Here is a 16,911-nt window from a genome sequence, read left to right as displayed (position 1 = left end):
CTACATTCTATTGTCCCTTTATAACACAGGCAGAAGATAGCAGTGCACTCCCAATAGAGCTGAACTTGCACAAGTTATACCTCGGAAAATGCCAGATGGTCTATGGTCTACTTTTGAGAGCTGTCACATATGTAAAGATTGGAAAAAAGAAAGACAGCTGAATGAGAACAGTGCATCATTAAAGCAGGAGTGAGGGTCCCCAGGCGTTGCCTGTGTTTTAAGAAGCATTGTGTCACCCCCCATATTAGCATGCTTTTTTAGAGCTTTCCGTGATTTGTACACAATAAGAAGAAATCTATTTGAAACCAAATAGATGTGGTTTAATCAGGCAGGCGGTTTTGTTCTTCATTTGAAAATAAAATCATGTTTCCTGTTTAGTTTTAATTGCAACTTGACCATAAGATTAAAATCATACCCTTGAGAAATGATCAATGAAGCTACATTTCCTGTCTATTGAGATGACTAAGATAAAGCTTATCCAATTTTGATTTGATGTACTGCGCACATACGGCAAAATCATTCAACTAGAAAATGTTTTAGTGTTTTAAACAAAACTGAAGTGCAGAGGCAATATTTGGTTGCTTAACTGTAATTCAAAAACCTCAGAAAAATAATTAGGTGACAGTGAAATAAAATATAAAAGTGCTATCATTTAACTGTCCCAGAAAAAGATATGGTCTGAAGATTGAAATATAGATAAATCATTAAGGATGTATTAAACTAAAGCTCCAGCTCATGAGTTGTAGATTCAGTTCTGTTAGTAGAAAGAAAGGAAAAAATGTCAAATCTATCATTGTTTAGAATTTGGAGACAGGACACACTTGTCTTTTACCACTTGCATTTTTTTATTTAATGAGACTGTTTAACTATTACATAGTAATACTTGGGTTACCTTGGAGTATAAGAAGTCATTTTTGACTGATTGATGAGGAGTTGCCCTGCATTGGTCAATGACATTTCAACTTAACCAAGCCCTCAGATTGCTCGAATTATTAGTTTAGAGAGGAAGTTGCTCAAACATTCCATTTATTTGGAGAGATTGCTAGAAAGTGCTCTGTAAAGAACACTAAATTGGGCTGAACTGTCCTCTTCGTCATCTTTTGAAATGCATATGCTGTGGGTTCAGTGGCAGTCATTAGGATGTCATTCTGGTTGCTCTCTAAATCATATGATTGCATGGTCCTAAGAAACTGATCTACTGCATAAGATGCTGGGTTGTAGATATTTGTCCTGAGGTCACAAGGAGCTGTTGGGTAATGCTGGTCAACACAAATTGTCATGATTCACTCAGTTGTTCAATGATGCAGTATCCAAAGAATTAAATTCATTAGCCTTCTCAGTATCATGTCATTAAAATAGTCTCTCTTTCTACTTTAAACTAAAAAAGAGGTTTTTTTTTTTCATACATGTGGATGGTCTTATTTGTATGTCATAGATATGTGTATGTCTGTGCATGCGTCTACATATCTAGGAGTCTGATGTTCTACTGGTTTTTGTCTATGTATGGCCAAATGACAGTGCTAGAGCTATTGGAATTTGGTTGTGCAATTTCATGTCTAATTAAAGTTCTACCAACTCTCTATTTTCTTCCCCAAAATTTCTTTGGTAGTATGTGTTCCTCTTCCTTATTTTGGAATCAGCTTCTATGCATCATTTTTAAAAAGCCCAAAAGAAATGTTAGTGGGAACTACACTAACTAAAATATGAAAGAATTATCAAACTAATAGAAAGAACATTCTTATGCCCACTATTTGGACACCTCCATGCTTTTCAATAATGTTTGGTCATTTTGTTGACCCCTGTAACTGTGTCTACCCATTCCTGTTGCTTTAGCTCTGGATCTTTATTAGTGTTTTCAAAGGGTGGGTTTGGGATTTTGTTTTTCTCCCTGTGATGAAAAGCTAATTCTTCTCTTGTCCACTTGTGAATTGGTTACCACTAGCATTGCATATTGGGATACTATTTGTTTTGTACAGTTTATTCTAAATCTATTTTTCTTAATTCTTAACCTTCCCGAACTTAGATTATTCATTCATTCGTAATTGTGCACCACTCCACAAGTTTGTGTTCTCCTTTCTAAAACTCTTTTCCTCTCTCATGTCTTTGGTGTAGTGTTCACTAACAGGAATGAGGTGGCTCCTTTGCTTGGTCCAGACGCAATGTTAGTTCTGCTGAAGTGCTTCCATTTGCTTTTGGCAACTGCACTGTACCAGACTGAACTTTTTTTTTTTTTTTTTTTTTCTTTAAAATGAAGTTAAAGGAATAAGCACAGAAGAGATTTCCATCCAGATTTAGAATTACTTGGAAGAAAACTATGTTTGGCTATTGTCCAACTTTGAATGTCTGAATTCATTATTTCTTTCATTCCAAAATATAATTGGTGAGTTTAGTATTGAGATCATGGTATTGTGTGTGTAGCACTTAGGAGACCAACAAACCAGAACATCCTTCACTGAACCAGTGTTGAATTACCTTTTCTTTAAACAGACTTTTTAATTTAAGTATTATTTTAAAATTAACAAAAAACCTCTAATTTTATGTCTTTGTATAGTGATGTTTTGAGCCCACTTTCATTTTACTCTATAGACCCTCCCTCTATTTCTTCCTCCTTTCCTCCCTCCCTTCCTTTCTTCTAGAATATTCTCTTTCTTCCCTTTTTACCTTTTTCTTCTTCCTTTCTTCTATAACTCCCCGTCTCTTCAGTTTTATTATCATGGGTTAGACCTCCAGTCTCTATTTTTGAATTTGTGTTTTTGAATACATCTTTTTATAATTGTAAAATAATAGCTTCTCTTGCTTACCTAGATGAACTTCTTTGTTTGTTTGTTTTTTAACTCAGCCCAACCTCAGCGCCTGCCTCGGCTGCAGACATCAACACAGGAGCCCAGCCAGGAGGAAACAGGCAAGATAAAGAATGGAGGCCACAAGAGTCTGAGCAATGGGAATGGAATTCCTCATGGAGCTAAACAGGCACCCACAGATAATCACAAAATTTCAGCTCCTGTTTCCCAGAAAATGCATAGAAAAATTCAGTCCAGCTTGTCTGTCAACAGTGATATCCATAAGAAGAGTAAAGTACACGCTGTCTTTTCCCAAAAGCCTGCTTCCTCACCAGAAGGTAAGTGTGAGACAGATGTGCATTTTTTTTTTAACCTCATGTAAAATTATTCAGTAGTAGTAAATTGATCCAGAAAACATGAGTAACATTCTCGCCTTTCCATCAGACAATCATAAATTTTGGTAAAATCCACTTAACTTCCTCCAATAAAAGTCCAAGATAAAAAAGGAAGATCCGGCAGCCAGCATTCTGCTTTTAGATTACCATCCTAGAGTGACTAGTCATTACTTTAAATATAACAGGTGCACTTTTTAAAAAAATGCCACAGTTAAAAATATGAATATACCATTTGGGGGCATATTAGAGTGCCTGTATTCTTTCCCTCCTTGGTGCAATGTGTTATGCTGTGCAGTCGAGATAAGATTACCTGCTTGCATTTTTGTCTTGCAAATTCATTCTTAATATGCAAAGCTGAAATAGGAAAAAAGATCATGTAATTTCCCTGGTCTTGCTGGAGAATGGACCAGGCAAGGGGTGTCTCCTCTGTGAGCCATCTTCCAGCTCCCTTGCTGCCAGCATGTAGCACACATCCACTCTAGCCCCACCCAGGCCTTTTGCTCCTCTCTGATACACTTACCAATGCTCTCTGACCTCTGGGCAGCTAGTTATTATTTCCTTTTTAGTGCTACCTCATCTGCACCTTGCCAAGTTAAAGTCGGGTTAGATACTATGAACCCAGGGCAGTTTTTCTTTATTACAAAATAAACTCAATGTGATAATAACCTGAAGAGTCTCCTTATATGGTACGTTTAAAGGAAACAAAAAACCAATCTCTATAGTTAATGTTGTAAATTCCTCCCAGCCTGTGCATGGCCTTTGTTCTTCCTCCTTTTTGCTTTAACTGCCCTGAAATCTTCAGGAAGATTCTGTGGAATGCCTCTGTAAAGCTGGTCATGCATACTCACTGTGATAAATTGAGCTGTAAATAGGGAATTGTATTGAGAGTTACCAGTAATGAGTAGGAGAAAGGATATTACATTTTGGCTACAGGTGTCTTAAACTCAACTGAGGCAAAGTGTTAGGTTGATCAAATGATATGATAATAAATGGTCTGCATAGTTCCAGGTCAGTGACACTACTTTCCAAACTAATTAGATTGAAAAGGACATGATTGACATTTGAAAATGAGTTTGACATGTAAGCTGCATGGTCATCTCTGAAGTGTAGGTAGGCTGTTAACTAAACTGGCTCTCCAAGGAGTTGGAAGGCAATGCAATTTTCTTTAGAGGATCTTCTGTTCGAGGTGATTGGCTGAAATAATTGAATGCAATTGAAATCTACTTGTTTTATACAGATAAATTTACTTATTATGTTCTTCAGCTCTTGTTTTCCATTTGATATTTACTTATTTTAATACTAAACAGTGATAACACTGGCATATCGGCCTAACTTGAAATAGCTTATGGAGTTTTTCAATAGTTCTTGCTTTTAATTGTGTTTGAATATATTTGTAATTCAAGGATGCAGCTTTGGAAGTAACATGGAGGAGAAAATGAAGCAGTGTATAAAGGAAACATATTCCCTCTCTCCTATCCTTTTCTCTTCCATTTCTTTATTTTGTCTTCATCTTCTTCTCTGCCCTCCAATCTCTGCTAGGACTGACCACAGATATTTGGATACAGGGAGTCCCCTGTAGGCTACAGTTATCACAAAATAGCACTTAAGATCAACTTGGGTGCATGAAGAGTGTGAAACACGAAGAAAATATCAAAACACATTGTGGAGTCCTGTGCATATCTTCACTTTTAGCTTCTAGAATTAAGACGGTTGCATACTTTATGATCTTTATTTGGATTCTAGATTAAAATTTCGTTGTCCTATTTCAGACATTCTCAAAGTTACATATCTTCAATGAAATTCACTCTTGTTTGAGGTTGTTCTTTTAAAGTTTGCCTCCAGATTACAGACATGCACCTCCTCCTTTGACCTCCAAGAACTTTAAAAAGGCAAATAGCATATAGTAGTCAAGCTGTGGATACAGAACAGCTGTTTTGGAAGTTCAGTTTTACCTTGAACCTGTTGACTGTGGTGGCTTCTCTGAACCCCTATGTACCTGTTTCCTCATTTATATTTTGATAATTGCATGCAATTCACAGGACAGTAGTGTGGCTGGGCAAAATAGGAGCTCCCATGAACAAAGCATATAGACAGTTTCTGGTACATAGGAGGTACTCGTTACCTAGACAAGACAACCAGCCTAGTCTGATGAAATGGCTTCCATTGCCAGTCAGCCTTGTCTCAGCATTCCAAACACCCAGCCCTGCTGAAGTCCAGTCCTCTCCTGAATACAGACAATGCCTCCCAACTCTATAAAGTTTTTCCCATATTTGGTCAGTGGAGGCCCTTCATCTTCATGATGAATCACTGTGACTTAACTAAAGATTAGTTTTTCAGTTGAGCCAGAAAGATGTCTCTCAAGTTGTCAATATTATTTATCTTCAAGGTTCAATATAAAAATCACACCCAAAAAGAGAGCACATGTGCATGGATAGCTGTTTTTGAAGGCTTCAGATAATACTATCATGTACTCTTTATTAGTTTGCTGCATGTAAAATAATCATACATGATGAAGGCTTAAGAAAAAAAAGGAACAGAAACAAAAGTTTGGACACCTGTAATGTATGCAATGTACGCAAGCATCATAAATCTGATGTCAACTGGATCCACTAAGGCAATTTTGGATGAGCCAGGGCTACATGGTAATAAGGCCCTGTCTGTCCCCCCCCCCCCCAAAATCCCCAAACAAAGAAGCAGGTTTTTTTTAAAGTCTATCCATTAAAACATTCCATTGCAATTGCTTAAAAAAACAAATTCCATCCATGTTTATTCACACAACACACCAAATCAATTCAAGACCCACTGGTCCAGCATGTAATATAGGCCTTACAGCGGCAATTGTAGCAGAGCAGAACCATTTCCGCTGTGGCCCTATCCTTTGGGAATGCCTTAGTTTTCTCCGAGTTTCACGAAGAGAGGACTGTCCTGAGTGTGAGGTAGCTTGGCTGTTAAAGGGAATCCAAATCTTAAAGGCAAATCTGCTTTTTAAATGATCTAATCAAGGGGCAGGAGAGGTGGTTCAATAGTTAAGAGCATTGGGTGTTTTCAACAGTGCCCTGTAGCCTTACAGTACAGCCTTATGCATACATGATGTGTTGATTTGTTTCATACCATGATGTCTCACTCTTCCTTGAGACTAACACAGCTCATATATTCTTCTAAAATATTCGTTTTTGCAGCACAGGGAAAAATACTTACGTGGAAAGATAGCACTTTTTACTTAAAGGTTATTAAATTAGTAGATTTCTTCCTGTTTTGTATAATTAAATATTTTCATACATACTTAAATTTTCTGATTGCATCACCCAGGTGGAGAGTTTTAAGACTAAATGTGTAAGATTCTTGACCTTTGAAATAATTATAGTGTAATTTAGTATCATCTAATATTCAAATTGCCAAGGGTTTTCATTAGTTTTGAAGGCACTTTTCTTAACGTAGGGATGGTAAATGCTAATATGTCTTAGGTGTGCCAGTTATAGCTATATTTTTTAATAAAAATTAGGTTTCAACAAAAATATTGTTAAAGAGGTTTTTCTTTTCTTTTCGGGGATGTTTGATAATTTATTTGTATTCCACACTTGATAGTATAGAGTCAGTATTTGTAAGAGGTACACATTGAATTTCAGCATCTCATTGAACAATGGCTTCTCGGAAAGACAGTGTTAAAGCATTGGATATAGAGCAGTAACTGGGTGCTTCTCAGTTTTAATCATATAGGGGTGGTGTGGCCCAATGTTTCAAACACAGGTTATGGAACTCCTCTACCTGGGTTTGCTCATCAGCTCTACCCTTGATTTGACAGTGATGTGTCTGTCTGGGGGTGAATAGTTATTAGCCTGTTTGTGTTGCAGTATCTTTTCTGAAAAATGCATGTTATTTTTGTGTTTGTTTTGTTTTGTTTATTTCTCTTTCATTTTAACATTTAATTTTTTTTATTATTATTATGTGTTTTAATTTTATACATCAGCCATGGGTTCCCCTGTCCTCCCCCCTCCCTCCCCCACCCCCACCTTCCCCCCCAGCCCCTCCCCTCCATTCCCATGTCCTCCAGGACCAAGACACTCCTGGGGATTCATTTAAACCTGGTGGATTCAGTACAGGCAGGTCCTCTGGATAAGTGAGACAATTGAATAGCTTGATCTGTTTAGGAGGCACTCAGGCTGTGGGACTAGGACCTGTCCTTAGTGTATGAGCTGGCTGTTTAAATTTTATTTTACTTAATTAACATTTTTTTTTCATTTATTTTACATACTCATCACAGTTTCCCCTATTTCTTCTCCTCCTGTTCTCTCCTCCCACCCCAGACTCCCATCTACCCCTCTTCCCATAGACTCCTCCCCATTCTCCACTCAGAAAGGGACAGGCTCCCCATGGGCTTGAACAGAGCATGGCACATCAAGCTGAGGTAGGACATAGCTCCTCCCCTGCATTAAGCCTGGGCAAGGTAATCCAGCACGGGGAACAGGTTGCAAAAGCCAGCTAAGCCCCAGTGACATGTCTTGATCTCACTGCCAGGAGCCTTTCAAACAGACCAAGCTACACAACTGTCACACACACATGCAGAGGGCTTAGGTAGGTCCCGTGCAGGCTCGGTAACTGTTGGTCCAGAGTCCATGTGCTCCCACAAAGCTCAGGCCAGCTGTCTGTGTGGGTTTCTCCATCATGACCTTGACCTTCCTTGCTGGTACAATCCCTCCTCTCCTTCTTCAGGCAGACTTCCAGAGCTCGGCCCAGGCCCAGTACTTGTCTGTGGATCTCTGCATCTGCTTCCATCAGTTACTGAGTAAAGGCTCTTTGCTGACAATAAAATTTTAGTAGATGGCCAGTGCAGGTCTTAGCTGGGGTCATCCTTGTGGATTCCTGGGAGTTTCCCTAGAAATCAGGTTTCTCCCTCTCCCTGAAATGCCCCCCCAACATCATCACACCTCTTTTTTTTTTTAACTCTCCCCCTCCTCCCACCTTCAAACCATCTCTGGTGCCCAGCTTGCTCAGCCTGCTTCCCCACACTCCATACTCCCCCTCCTGTCCCCAGTTTACCCAGGAGATGTCTTCTGTTTCCCCTTCCCAGAGAAATCCATGCATCCCTCTTTGGACCCTCTTTGTTATCTAGCCTTACTGGGGCTGTGGGTTGTAGGTTGGTTATCCTGTATTTTACTCCTAATATCCACTTACGAGTGAGTATATACCATGTTTGCCTTTATGGCTCTGGGTTACCTCACTCAGAATAATTTTTTTTATGGTTCCATCCATTTTCCTGCAAATTTCATGAGGCTATTTTTTTTTAACAGCTGAGTAATACTGTATAAATGTACCACCTTTTCCTTATCCATTCTTCTGTTGAGGGGCATCTAAGTTGTTTCCAGTTTCTTAATTTTACAAATAGTACTGCTATGAACAAAGTTGAACAAGTGTCCTTGTAGTATGATTGAGCATTCTTTCAGTATATGTCTAAGTTTGGGTATAGTTGAGTCTTGAGGTAGATTAATTCCAATTTTTCTGAGAAATCACCATATTGATTTCCAAAGTGGCTATACAAATTTGCACTTGCACCAACAGTGGAGGAGTGTTGCCTTTACATCCTTTCCAGCATAAGCTGTCATCAGTGTTTTTGAACTTAATCATTCTGACAGGTGTAAGATAGTATCTTGGAGTCATTTTGATTTGCATTTCCTTGATGACTAAGGATGTTGAACAATTCTTTAAGTGTATTTCGGCCATTTGAGATTCTTCTGTTGGTATTTCTTTGTTTAGATATGTACTGAAAATTCGTATGTTATACATACCTATGTCATAGGATTGTTATAAGTACTTAATGAATCTTAGCTGCTTTGTGGTCATGATTACTTAGGTATATGGGGGTGGGAGGCAGGAAGGTATGCTTCCTGGCAAGGGTGCTAGATAGGGACTTGAAAGATAAGGTAGAGTTGAGTTAGAGAGTTGATGGTAGACTGTCCTACTTTCTTTTTCTGTTGATGTGATAAAATACCCTGACAAAATGCAATATAGGGGGAAAAGGCTTTAGTTTAGCTCACAATTTCAATGCGAGTCTATCATAGCAAGGAAGTCAAGGCAACCAGAACTTTAAAAAAGTCCCATCCCATCAACAGTCAGTGCCAAAGAGAAATGAATGTAAGCATGCATGCACACATGCTTACTACTCAGTCCGCTTTCTCTACAACTGTATGATTTAGAATGCAAATCAAGTGTATGTGGTTGCCATGATTACATCTACTAATATAATCAAGACTATCTTCCACAAATGCCCTTATTGGCCAATCTGATCTAAACATTTCCTCATTAAGACTCTCCTCTCAGGTGATTTTATACTGTGTCAAGCTAATAATTAAAACTATCCATCAATAGAAGGATCCAAAGGTGCAAGAAGTTTATGAATTGGTATTGTGGTCATATTAAACAATTTGATCTTGTGGATAAGCTGATGCAGCAGAGATGATGCTGTAGTGAGTAGGAAAGGGTCCCTTCACTGGCAGCCAAGATGTCTGTTCTGAAGATGTATCCCCATGCTGTATGACTTGCTGAAAGGCATCATTGTGTAGGCTACATTGTTTCATGTTGTATTTTCATTCCATCATTTAGAACTCCCTTGGTTATACTTGTATAGGTCTGGAGCACACACTGCAGTATGTGTGGTGGTCTTCACTTTGATTCTCTTACAGCCCTCCTGTGCTTTAGTGATGACACATTACTGTAAGTCAAATAATACGAGGTTTGAGACTTATGGAATTTCAGAAGCTAACATGTTCCAGTGGAGGTGTCTGGACCGGTGGGTGGATTGAAGCCCAATATCTGTGGTTTTGGCTTCTTCTGCCCTTCTTTACACTTTTCTCTGAGGTCCTGACTCTAGAATCTTGTTTTTGCTTCTTTTTAGGCTCCTCTTTCTTCTACTTTGTGCATTTCTCTGGGCATTCATATTGTCACAGGTTTTCATAATATACTAGAATGTTGGGCATCCTCTTGTCGAAATCAAGTCCTCCAGGAAACTGCTGCCAACCTCCTCAGTTATTATTATTATTATTATTATTATTATTATTATTATTATTATTATTATTTTAGTCCACATAGTTTTACACAACTTACACCTTCCAAAGTTTTAAAACCTGGAGGAAAGTGTCAAAATTTCGGTTAAGTTACTTATTCAGAGTTTTGTAACACTTTAAAATATTTGCTTTTCCCCATACAAAAGGCATTACCTATAACTGTAGAAGTAGCAGACCAGTATTTTAGTGTGGATGAATAATAATAAAGGTTTTATGATATCAGCACAGTGCTATAGTCAGAGTGTCCAGAGCAAGGACTGCTATGACTTGGAAAAGATATGTCATGGCATCCTCAAAGTACTTAATTTGCCTGGATGATGTTTTGTTTGTTTTGTTCTGTTTTCTGAGGCACCGTGTTTTCCAGTGCATGGCAGAATGACACTCAGGGTGAATGGTTTAGGAGTGTGCTTTCCAGTGCAGTATTTGCTGGCACTTTGGAGAATAGGAGTTGAACCAGTTTCACTGCTCATTCAGTACACTAAGTGGAACAACAAGTTCTCTCTCTCTCTCTCTCTCTCTCTCTCTCTCTGTCTCTCTCTGTCTCTGTGTGTGTGTGTGTGTGTGTAAGGCAAGTCATTATTTTTTATTTACTTGAAATATTTAAATGTTTAAGAAATTATAACATTTATCAGAAACTTTATGAGAAAGTACAGCCAAAATAAATATCAAAATAACTTTATTTAGAGTTTAGGAAAAATAGAAAAGATTTTACAATGTTCTGAAACTTCAAAGCACACCACACCACACACACACACACACACACACACATGCACACCAACACAAAGATATTGAAAATAGGCCAGGTGGTATTGGTGCATGCCTTTAATCCCAGCACTCAGGAATCAGAGACAGGTGGATTACTGTGAGTTCTAGGCCATCCTAAGCTGCAGAATGAGTCCCAGGAAAGGTGCCAAAACTACATACAGAAACCCTGTCTCATAAAAACAAAAAGAAAAAAAAAACGATATTGAAAATATGCCTCAATTCTCAGAGTCACTCCCACCCCCATCCTTTGTTATAATAATCAACATCTTTGCAGGCTATCTGGAATAGTATTAAAAGCTGCCAGCTGTGTATGAACGCCATCACTGGAATTTCTGGCTTTTGGTTTTGTAGTCAATTTCTCTCAGCTGATCTAACCATTGAAATTAGCTCAGCATCCACTCAGGAGATGGGTGGGGAGGAAATCAAACAATGGAGATACAGATAGATCATCGGCCAGGAAGCTTTAGGGGGTGGGGTGTTTGGGAGTGTAGAGCATTCAGAGCCAAGTGAAATGGAATGAGCTGAGGAAACCTATTGCCTCATTTGCACACCACACTTTTTAGTATAATTTTTAGTACACTGTAAAAAATCTAGGTTTTTGGTGTGATCTGTTTTACTTTTTGCTTTCTTTTGTTTTGAGACTAATTTATACTCTGCAAGCACAGTAGGCAAGTGTAGGGGAAGATTTGTTCTCAGACCCAAGTTGTGTCTTGTGGACAATAGAAGCCCTGGAGGTCATCCCATGGGTTCCAGATAGATGGACTGATCTTGTTGCAGGGATAATTCTAAGTAGAAAAGGAACAGAAGTCACATGCTCATTCTAAGCAGGACTGCCATTACCTTCCTAGTTCCAATCATTGAGGGAAATGACTAGAAATTACAAAATCAAGAGGAATAGCTGAATGTAGTTGGCAACTGATTGTGGCTGGTCTTATATCTGGTCAATCTGAAATAATTCAAGTGGAAAGTTCCAAAGCACATTTGGAAACACACTCATGAGGCTTGAGAGAAAGTTTAGAATGCTTATCATTGATATTTGTTCTCATAGAGCAGATATTTGAAACTGTGAGAAGTCTGTTCTTAAGTAGAGATTTCCAAGTGAAGGTCAGGTGCCTGAGATTAGAATGTGTCAGATCCCTGGAGCCTAGCCGGTTTGGTGCACTGGAGTGCTGGAGCCGTGGAGACAAACACACAGCAACATAATACTTTTCTCTAGAAACAAAAATCAGATGGAAAGCAAGTCTGAGTATCGCCATACTGACAGTGTAACCCTGGAACGATTTGTAGGACCACTTGGTTGGGGGAAATCAGAAAGGTGAGAAGACAGACAGACTAGATAGCCTATTATCAGGAGCACAGGGAACAAAGGCTCTAAGAATATGAAGGGGACCATACCCAATTATGCCAAGTTTTGTTGGGAGGTGAAGTAAAATTAGCTCTGAAATAATCCAATTGGGTTTAATAGCTTGTATATTATTTGATGGTCATCTAAGAACTGTTTTCATGTAGCAGCCAGAATGATGTGGATCAATGGTATGAGGAAACACATCAGTAGAATCCTTGTAAAAAAAATTAAAATAAATAAAAAAAATAAACAGTGGCCTGAACCAGGGAACTGGTTTTCTCAGGTTTGTGTTGTTTACCATTCAAGATAGTAAAGATTTGAATATGTTTACATTTGAATAGAAAAGATCCATGAGAGAGAAAAAGATGAAAGGTACAAGAAGGTAATTAGCATGTCTTTTTCACAAGCCAGCACATAGTTTCCTTGGAGTTTAGATCTTGAGTTCAGTATACTAGACCAAATAAATGTATCAAAGCAAGAGAATTAAGCAACTAGAGAAGCATTTGATGAGTCACTGACCTCGGGAGCTCTGCTCTGTGTGTAATGTATGCTTGGTTAATCTTAGAAGACTCTGAGTAACTCCTATGGAATGACATGGTATGAAGGTTTGCTGATTTAAAGGTCCCTCTTCTCAAGGCCCCATTCTGATTCTATTGTTAAAGTACCAATCCCATTTGAATGGAAGGAATTAAAAGAGTCATGATCGCGAATCTCACGTTTCTAACTTTTGTGTCTTGGTCCACAGCTTCATGAGACTTGATAGCTTTTTATTACTGATGTTCACAAGGCCCTGAGTTGAATTTAATCAGTTTTTACACAAAGAACAGTTAGAAATAAAACAAAACACAAAGTGGTGAACAAATGTTTGCAGCATTAGAACATGTGTGTAGGAAAAATGAGTCAGGGAACCACTGGCAATTCAGACAAATAGAAGACAATATGCTGATGGTAACATATGTTTAAAGATGTTGTATGACACTATGCCTGGGGGGATGTAAACAAATGTTACTCATACCAGATTAGAAATCAATGACAAACCAAAGTATGCATACTACCAAAGTCCAACTTAGTGAACCAGTAAGTTTCATTGAGGTTACTTATAATAGGTATATGTATGAAGGGTTAGACAAATACTTCAAAAGCAGCTGTATCACCAAAGCCCATCCCAGTAAGGGTGACAGCTCACAAAAGATGGAAGCTTAGAGACTATTTCATAATGCACAAACAGCTCAACAGGTTAGAGTGTCCTTTCTAGGCAGCTCAGTTTGGTCTTTGTCTTTTCCACTTAGCCCAGCTTCTTCCACACTGCAAAGATGGGGAAGAAGCAACAGTTCAGCTTGAATGAAGTGTTTCTCAGCAATCCATATAGCTTAGATATATTTGGGAAGGAGGACCCTAGTGAATCTGGTCAGTTTCAGAGACTTCCTGCTGCTATTGAGTTGTGTATTTCCTGAGTTTTAGAATCTTCCTTGAAGTGTGGGTATTTTACGTTTGGAGAGACAGTTAAACAATAAAAGTAAGGTGTACTTTAGTATGGTCTACTCTTCATTAAATTAGTATCATAGCAGAGACGTGAAACAATTGATATTTAAACTATAGTTGTGAACTGTGATTGTGATTGTGTCTCACATAGTAACTGACCATGTTCTGTTTAATGGATTAATTTGAGTATCTGATAAAATTTATTCTTTTTCTTCTAAGAGTTAAAGACAGGTAATAAAATCTTGTTAGCGCTTGTGGTATTCTTGAGCTAAATAAAGAGATTTTATATATATGCAGATATCTTATTTAAAAATTGAATGTTTCTAAGAACTGAACTGATGATGGGACTTAATGAACCATGGTGGCAGATTTTAATTTTGAGACAGAATCCCTGCTGCAGGTATTGAGCAAACTGTGCTGACATGATCTGATTTACTGATTTTAAACATTACCATATTTGCTGAGAATAGGTTACCAGTACATAACAGCCAAAGAAAGGTTCTTTGTAAGAACCCTTGCTTTGATTCAGCAGTAAGTGGTGGGTTAGCATCAGTGTGGCATTGCTCAAGGCCATGAAATATTGTTACTATGGATATACACTCATTGTGGAAGACACTTTGGTAAAGAACATGCCTTCAGCAGAAGAGATAGAAGGATGGAGGATGACTCCCAACATTTTGGCCAGTGGAAGAATGGAGTTGCCACTAACTACTATATGACACTAGAGATAGAAGAAACTTGGTCCTTGGGGTAAAGGCACATTTGACTTTGTTGGATATGGTGTTTATATGACTGTTGGTTTGCAGTGTGTAGAAGGATGGGGAGCTGGAACCTGCAGTCTGAGATATTTTCTATGGGACACCAGAGTGTAGTGTATGTAATGGCTGAATCATCATAGTCTAGGACGAGGGGAACAGGAAATAAAGTCTAAGTGTGGGTTTTGCTATGATTCATTGGGAATAGAGTGTGTCCAAGGAGCCGACATCCTTTGGATACTTTCCATATAATTCTAATATAGATTCAGGGTTAAGAACTATGGCCAAGAAAGTGCAGAAATGTCTCAAGAATGAAGCCCTGAACTACTACTTTGTTGTGTAGAAGACAACAAATGGAAAAACTGGGGAAATGTACAGGTTGATAGACATTCATTAAAAAGGAATAGAGAGCCATCTGGGAAACCAAATGAAGAAAGTGTTTTAAAATAGAGTGAGTGTTTACAGGTCACTTGCAACTAAAAGTTCAATAAGATGAATGAGGTTTATTCATAGAGGTCTTTAATGGGCAGTTGCTCTTCTTATTGCTAAGACAAAATACATGATGAAAGCAATTAAGGAAGGGTTTATTTTGGCTCACAGTTCTAGGAACAGTGTAGGGTCTATGATGATGCATAATGATGAGGCTGGGTGAGTGAGAGGGGAGGGAATGCATGACACAGTATTGTGTTGTTAGTGCATGTGCACGTGTGTGTGTGTGTGTGTGTGTGTGTGTGTATGAATACATATCAGATTTTGGATCATTACAATAGAATGGTTATTTTTTAGACAGAAGTATGATGACAGGAATCTGTGGCAGTGGGCACAATGCATCTTCCGTCTGCAAGTGAAGGGATTCACGCTGGTGTTCAGCTAGGCTTCTTTTTGTATTCAGCCCACTGTCTCCATTCACTGTCAGTCTTTTCTCTTCAGTCAAACCTTTCCGGAAACATCCTTCTAGGCACAATCAGTAGTGTGTTTTCTCAACGATTGTAGATGCACTCAAGTTTTCATTTTGGACTACAGTTGTAGAAATCATAAATGATGCTTATTTTAATTACTCCAGAATTACAGCTGATTGCCATCATATCTTCCTAGTATATGTGCAAAGAAACACATATGCTGTGGATATCGCTCTGTGTAAATAAAGTTCTGATTGGCCAGTGGCCAGACAGGAAGTATAGGCGGGACAAGAGAGAAGAGAATTCTGGGAAGTAGAAGGCTGGGGAGACACCGCCAGCCGCCTCCATGAGAAGCAACATGTAAAGACACTGGTAAGCCACGAGTCATGTGGCAAAGTATAGACTAACAGAAATGGGTTAATTTAAGATAGAAGAAGTAGATAACAAGAAGCCTGCCACAGCCATACAGTTTCTAAACAATGTAAGTTTCTGTGTGCTTTCTTGGTTGGGTCTGAGCGACTGTGGAACTGGCGGGTAAGAGAGATTTGTCCTGACTGGGCCAGGCAGGAAAACTCTAACTACACACATATTTATTTTACCTTAACTTTTAAAAGTATAAGTGATTTGACATCATTGAATGTCTCTAAAATTCTGTGTATTTTAACTCACATATTTAAAGTTTTACCCATGGCAAATTAAAAACAAAAAGCAAACCAAGAAACAATATGGAGATACTTGCTCTTGCCCCCTTAATGGCCTAACCATTCCTTGTAATGAAATAATTTGTTATAACATGCATGTATTGTAAATTTGTATGAACTTTATTTTTTATACTGCAGGGGAAAAAAAAGACTTTTTAAATAGCTTTTGAGGGGATTCCCAGTAAATTGAAATGTTACTAAAGGGCATATGCAGATGGTCATTTATCTGTAGTAGTGGGCAGTGGTGGCAGATGCCTTTAATCCCAGCACTTGGGAAGCAGAGGCAGATGAATATCTAAGGCCAGCCTTGTCAACACAGCAAGTTCCAGGCCAGCCTGGGCCACACCACAGAAAAACCCTGTAAACACACACACACACACACACACACACACCCTCTACAGTTCTGTTATTTTAATGCTTATTCCAAGCCATATTTTTACTAACACATACTTAGCAATGACATATTGTAGCAGAATGGAGAAACTGAGTATTAGACTTTTTTTTTTTTTTGAGACAGGGTTTCTCTGTGTAGCTTTGCGCCTTTCCTGGAATTCACTCTGTAGCCCAGGCCAGTCTCGAACTCACAGAGATCCACCTGGCTCTGCCTCCTGAGTGCTGGGATTAAAGGCGTGCACCACCACCCAGCGAGTATGAGACTTTTATATGATATGTTTTTCTTTTTCTTTTTCTTTCTTTTTGGAACTGAGGATCGAACCCAGGGCCTTGAGCTT

At 38.6% G+C, this 16,911-nt stretch overlaps 1 protein-coding gene across 3 annotated transcripts in view; it reads left to right on the top strand.

The window, feature by feature from the left end:
• Mdfic (MyoD family inhibitor domain containing) overlaps positions 1-16,911 on the top strand; it is an 81,688-nt gene that overhangs the window by 47,916 nt on the left and 16,861 nt on the right. For all 3 annotated transcript variants that reach the window (XM_036181742.1, XM_036181741.1, XM_036181743.1), the window contains one exon: positions 2,840-3,118. In XM_036181742.1, coding sequence (XP_036037635.1) covers positions 2,840-3,118 — 279 coding nt within the window. The remainder of the gene's footprint in view (positions 1-2,839; positions 3,119-16,911) is intronic.

This window comes from Onychomys torridus, chromosome 3 (assembly GCF_903995425.1).
Source record: "Onychomys torridus chromosome 3, mOncTor1.1, whole genome shotgun sequence".
Classification (NCBI taxonomy): Eukaryota; Metazoa; Chordata; class Mammalia; order Rodentia; family Cricetidae; genus Onychomys; species Onychomys torridus.
This window is presented reverse-complemented; position numbering and strand designations above follow the sequence as displayed.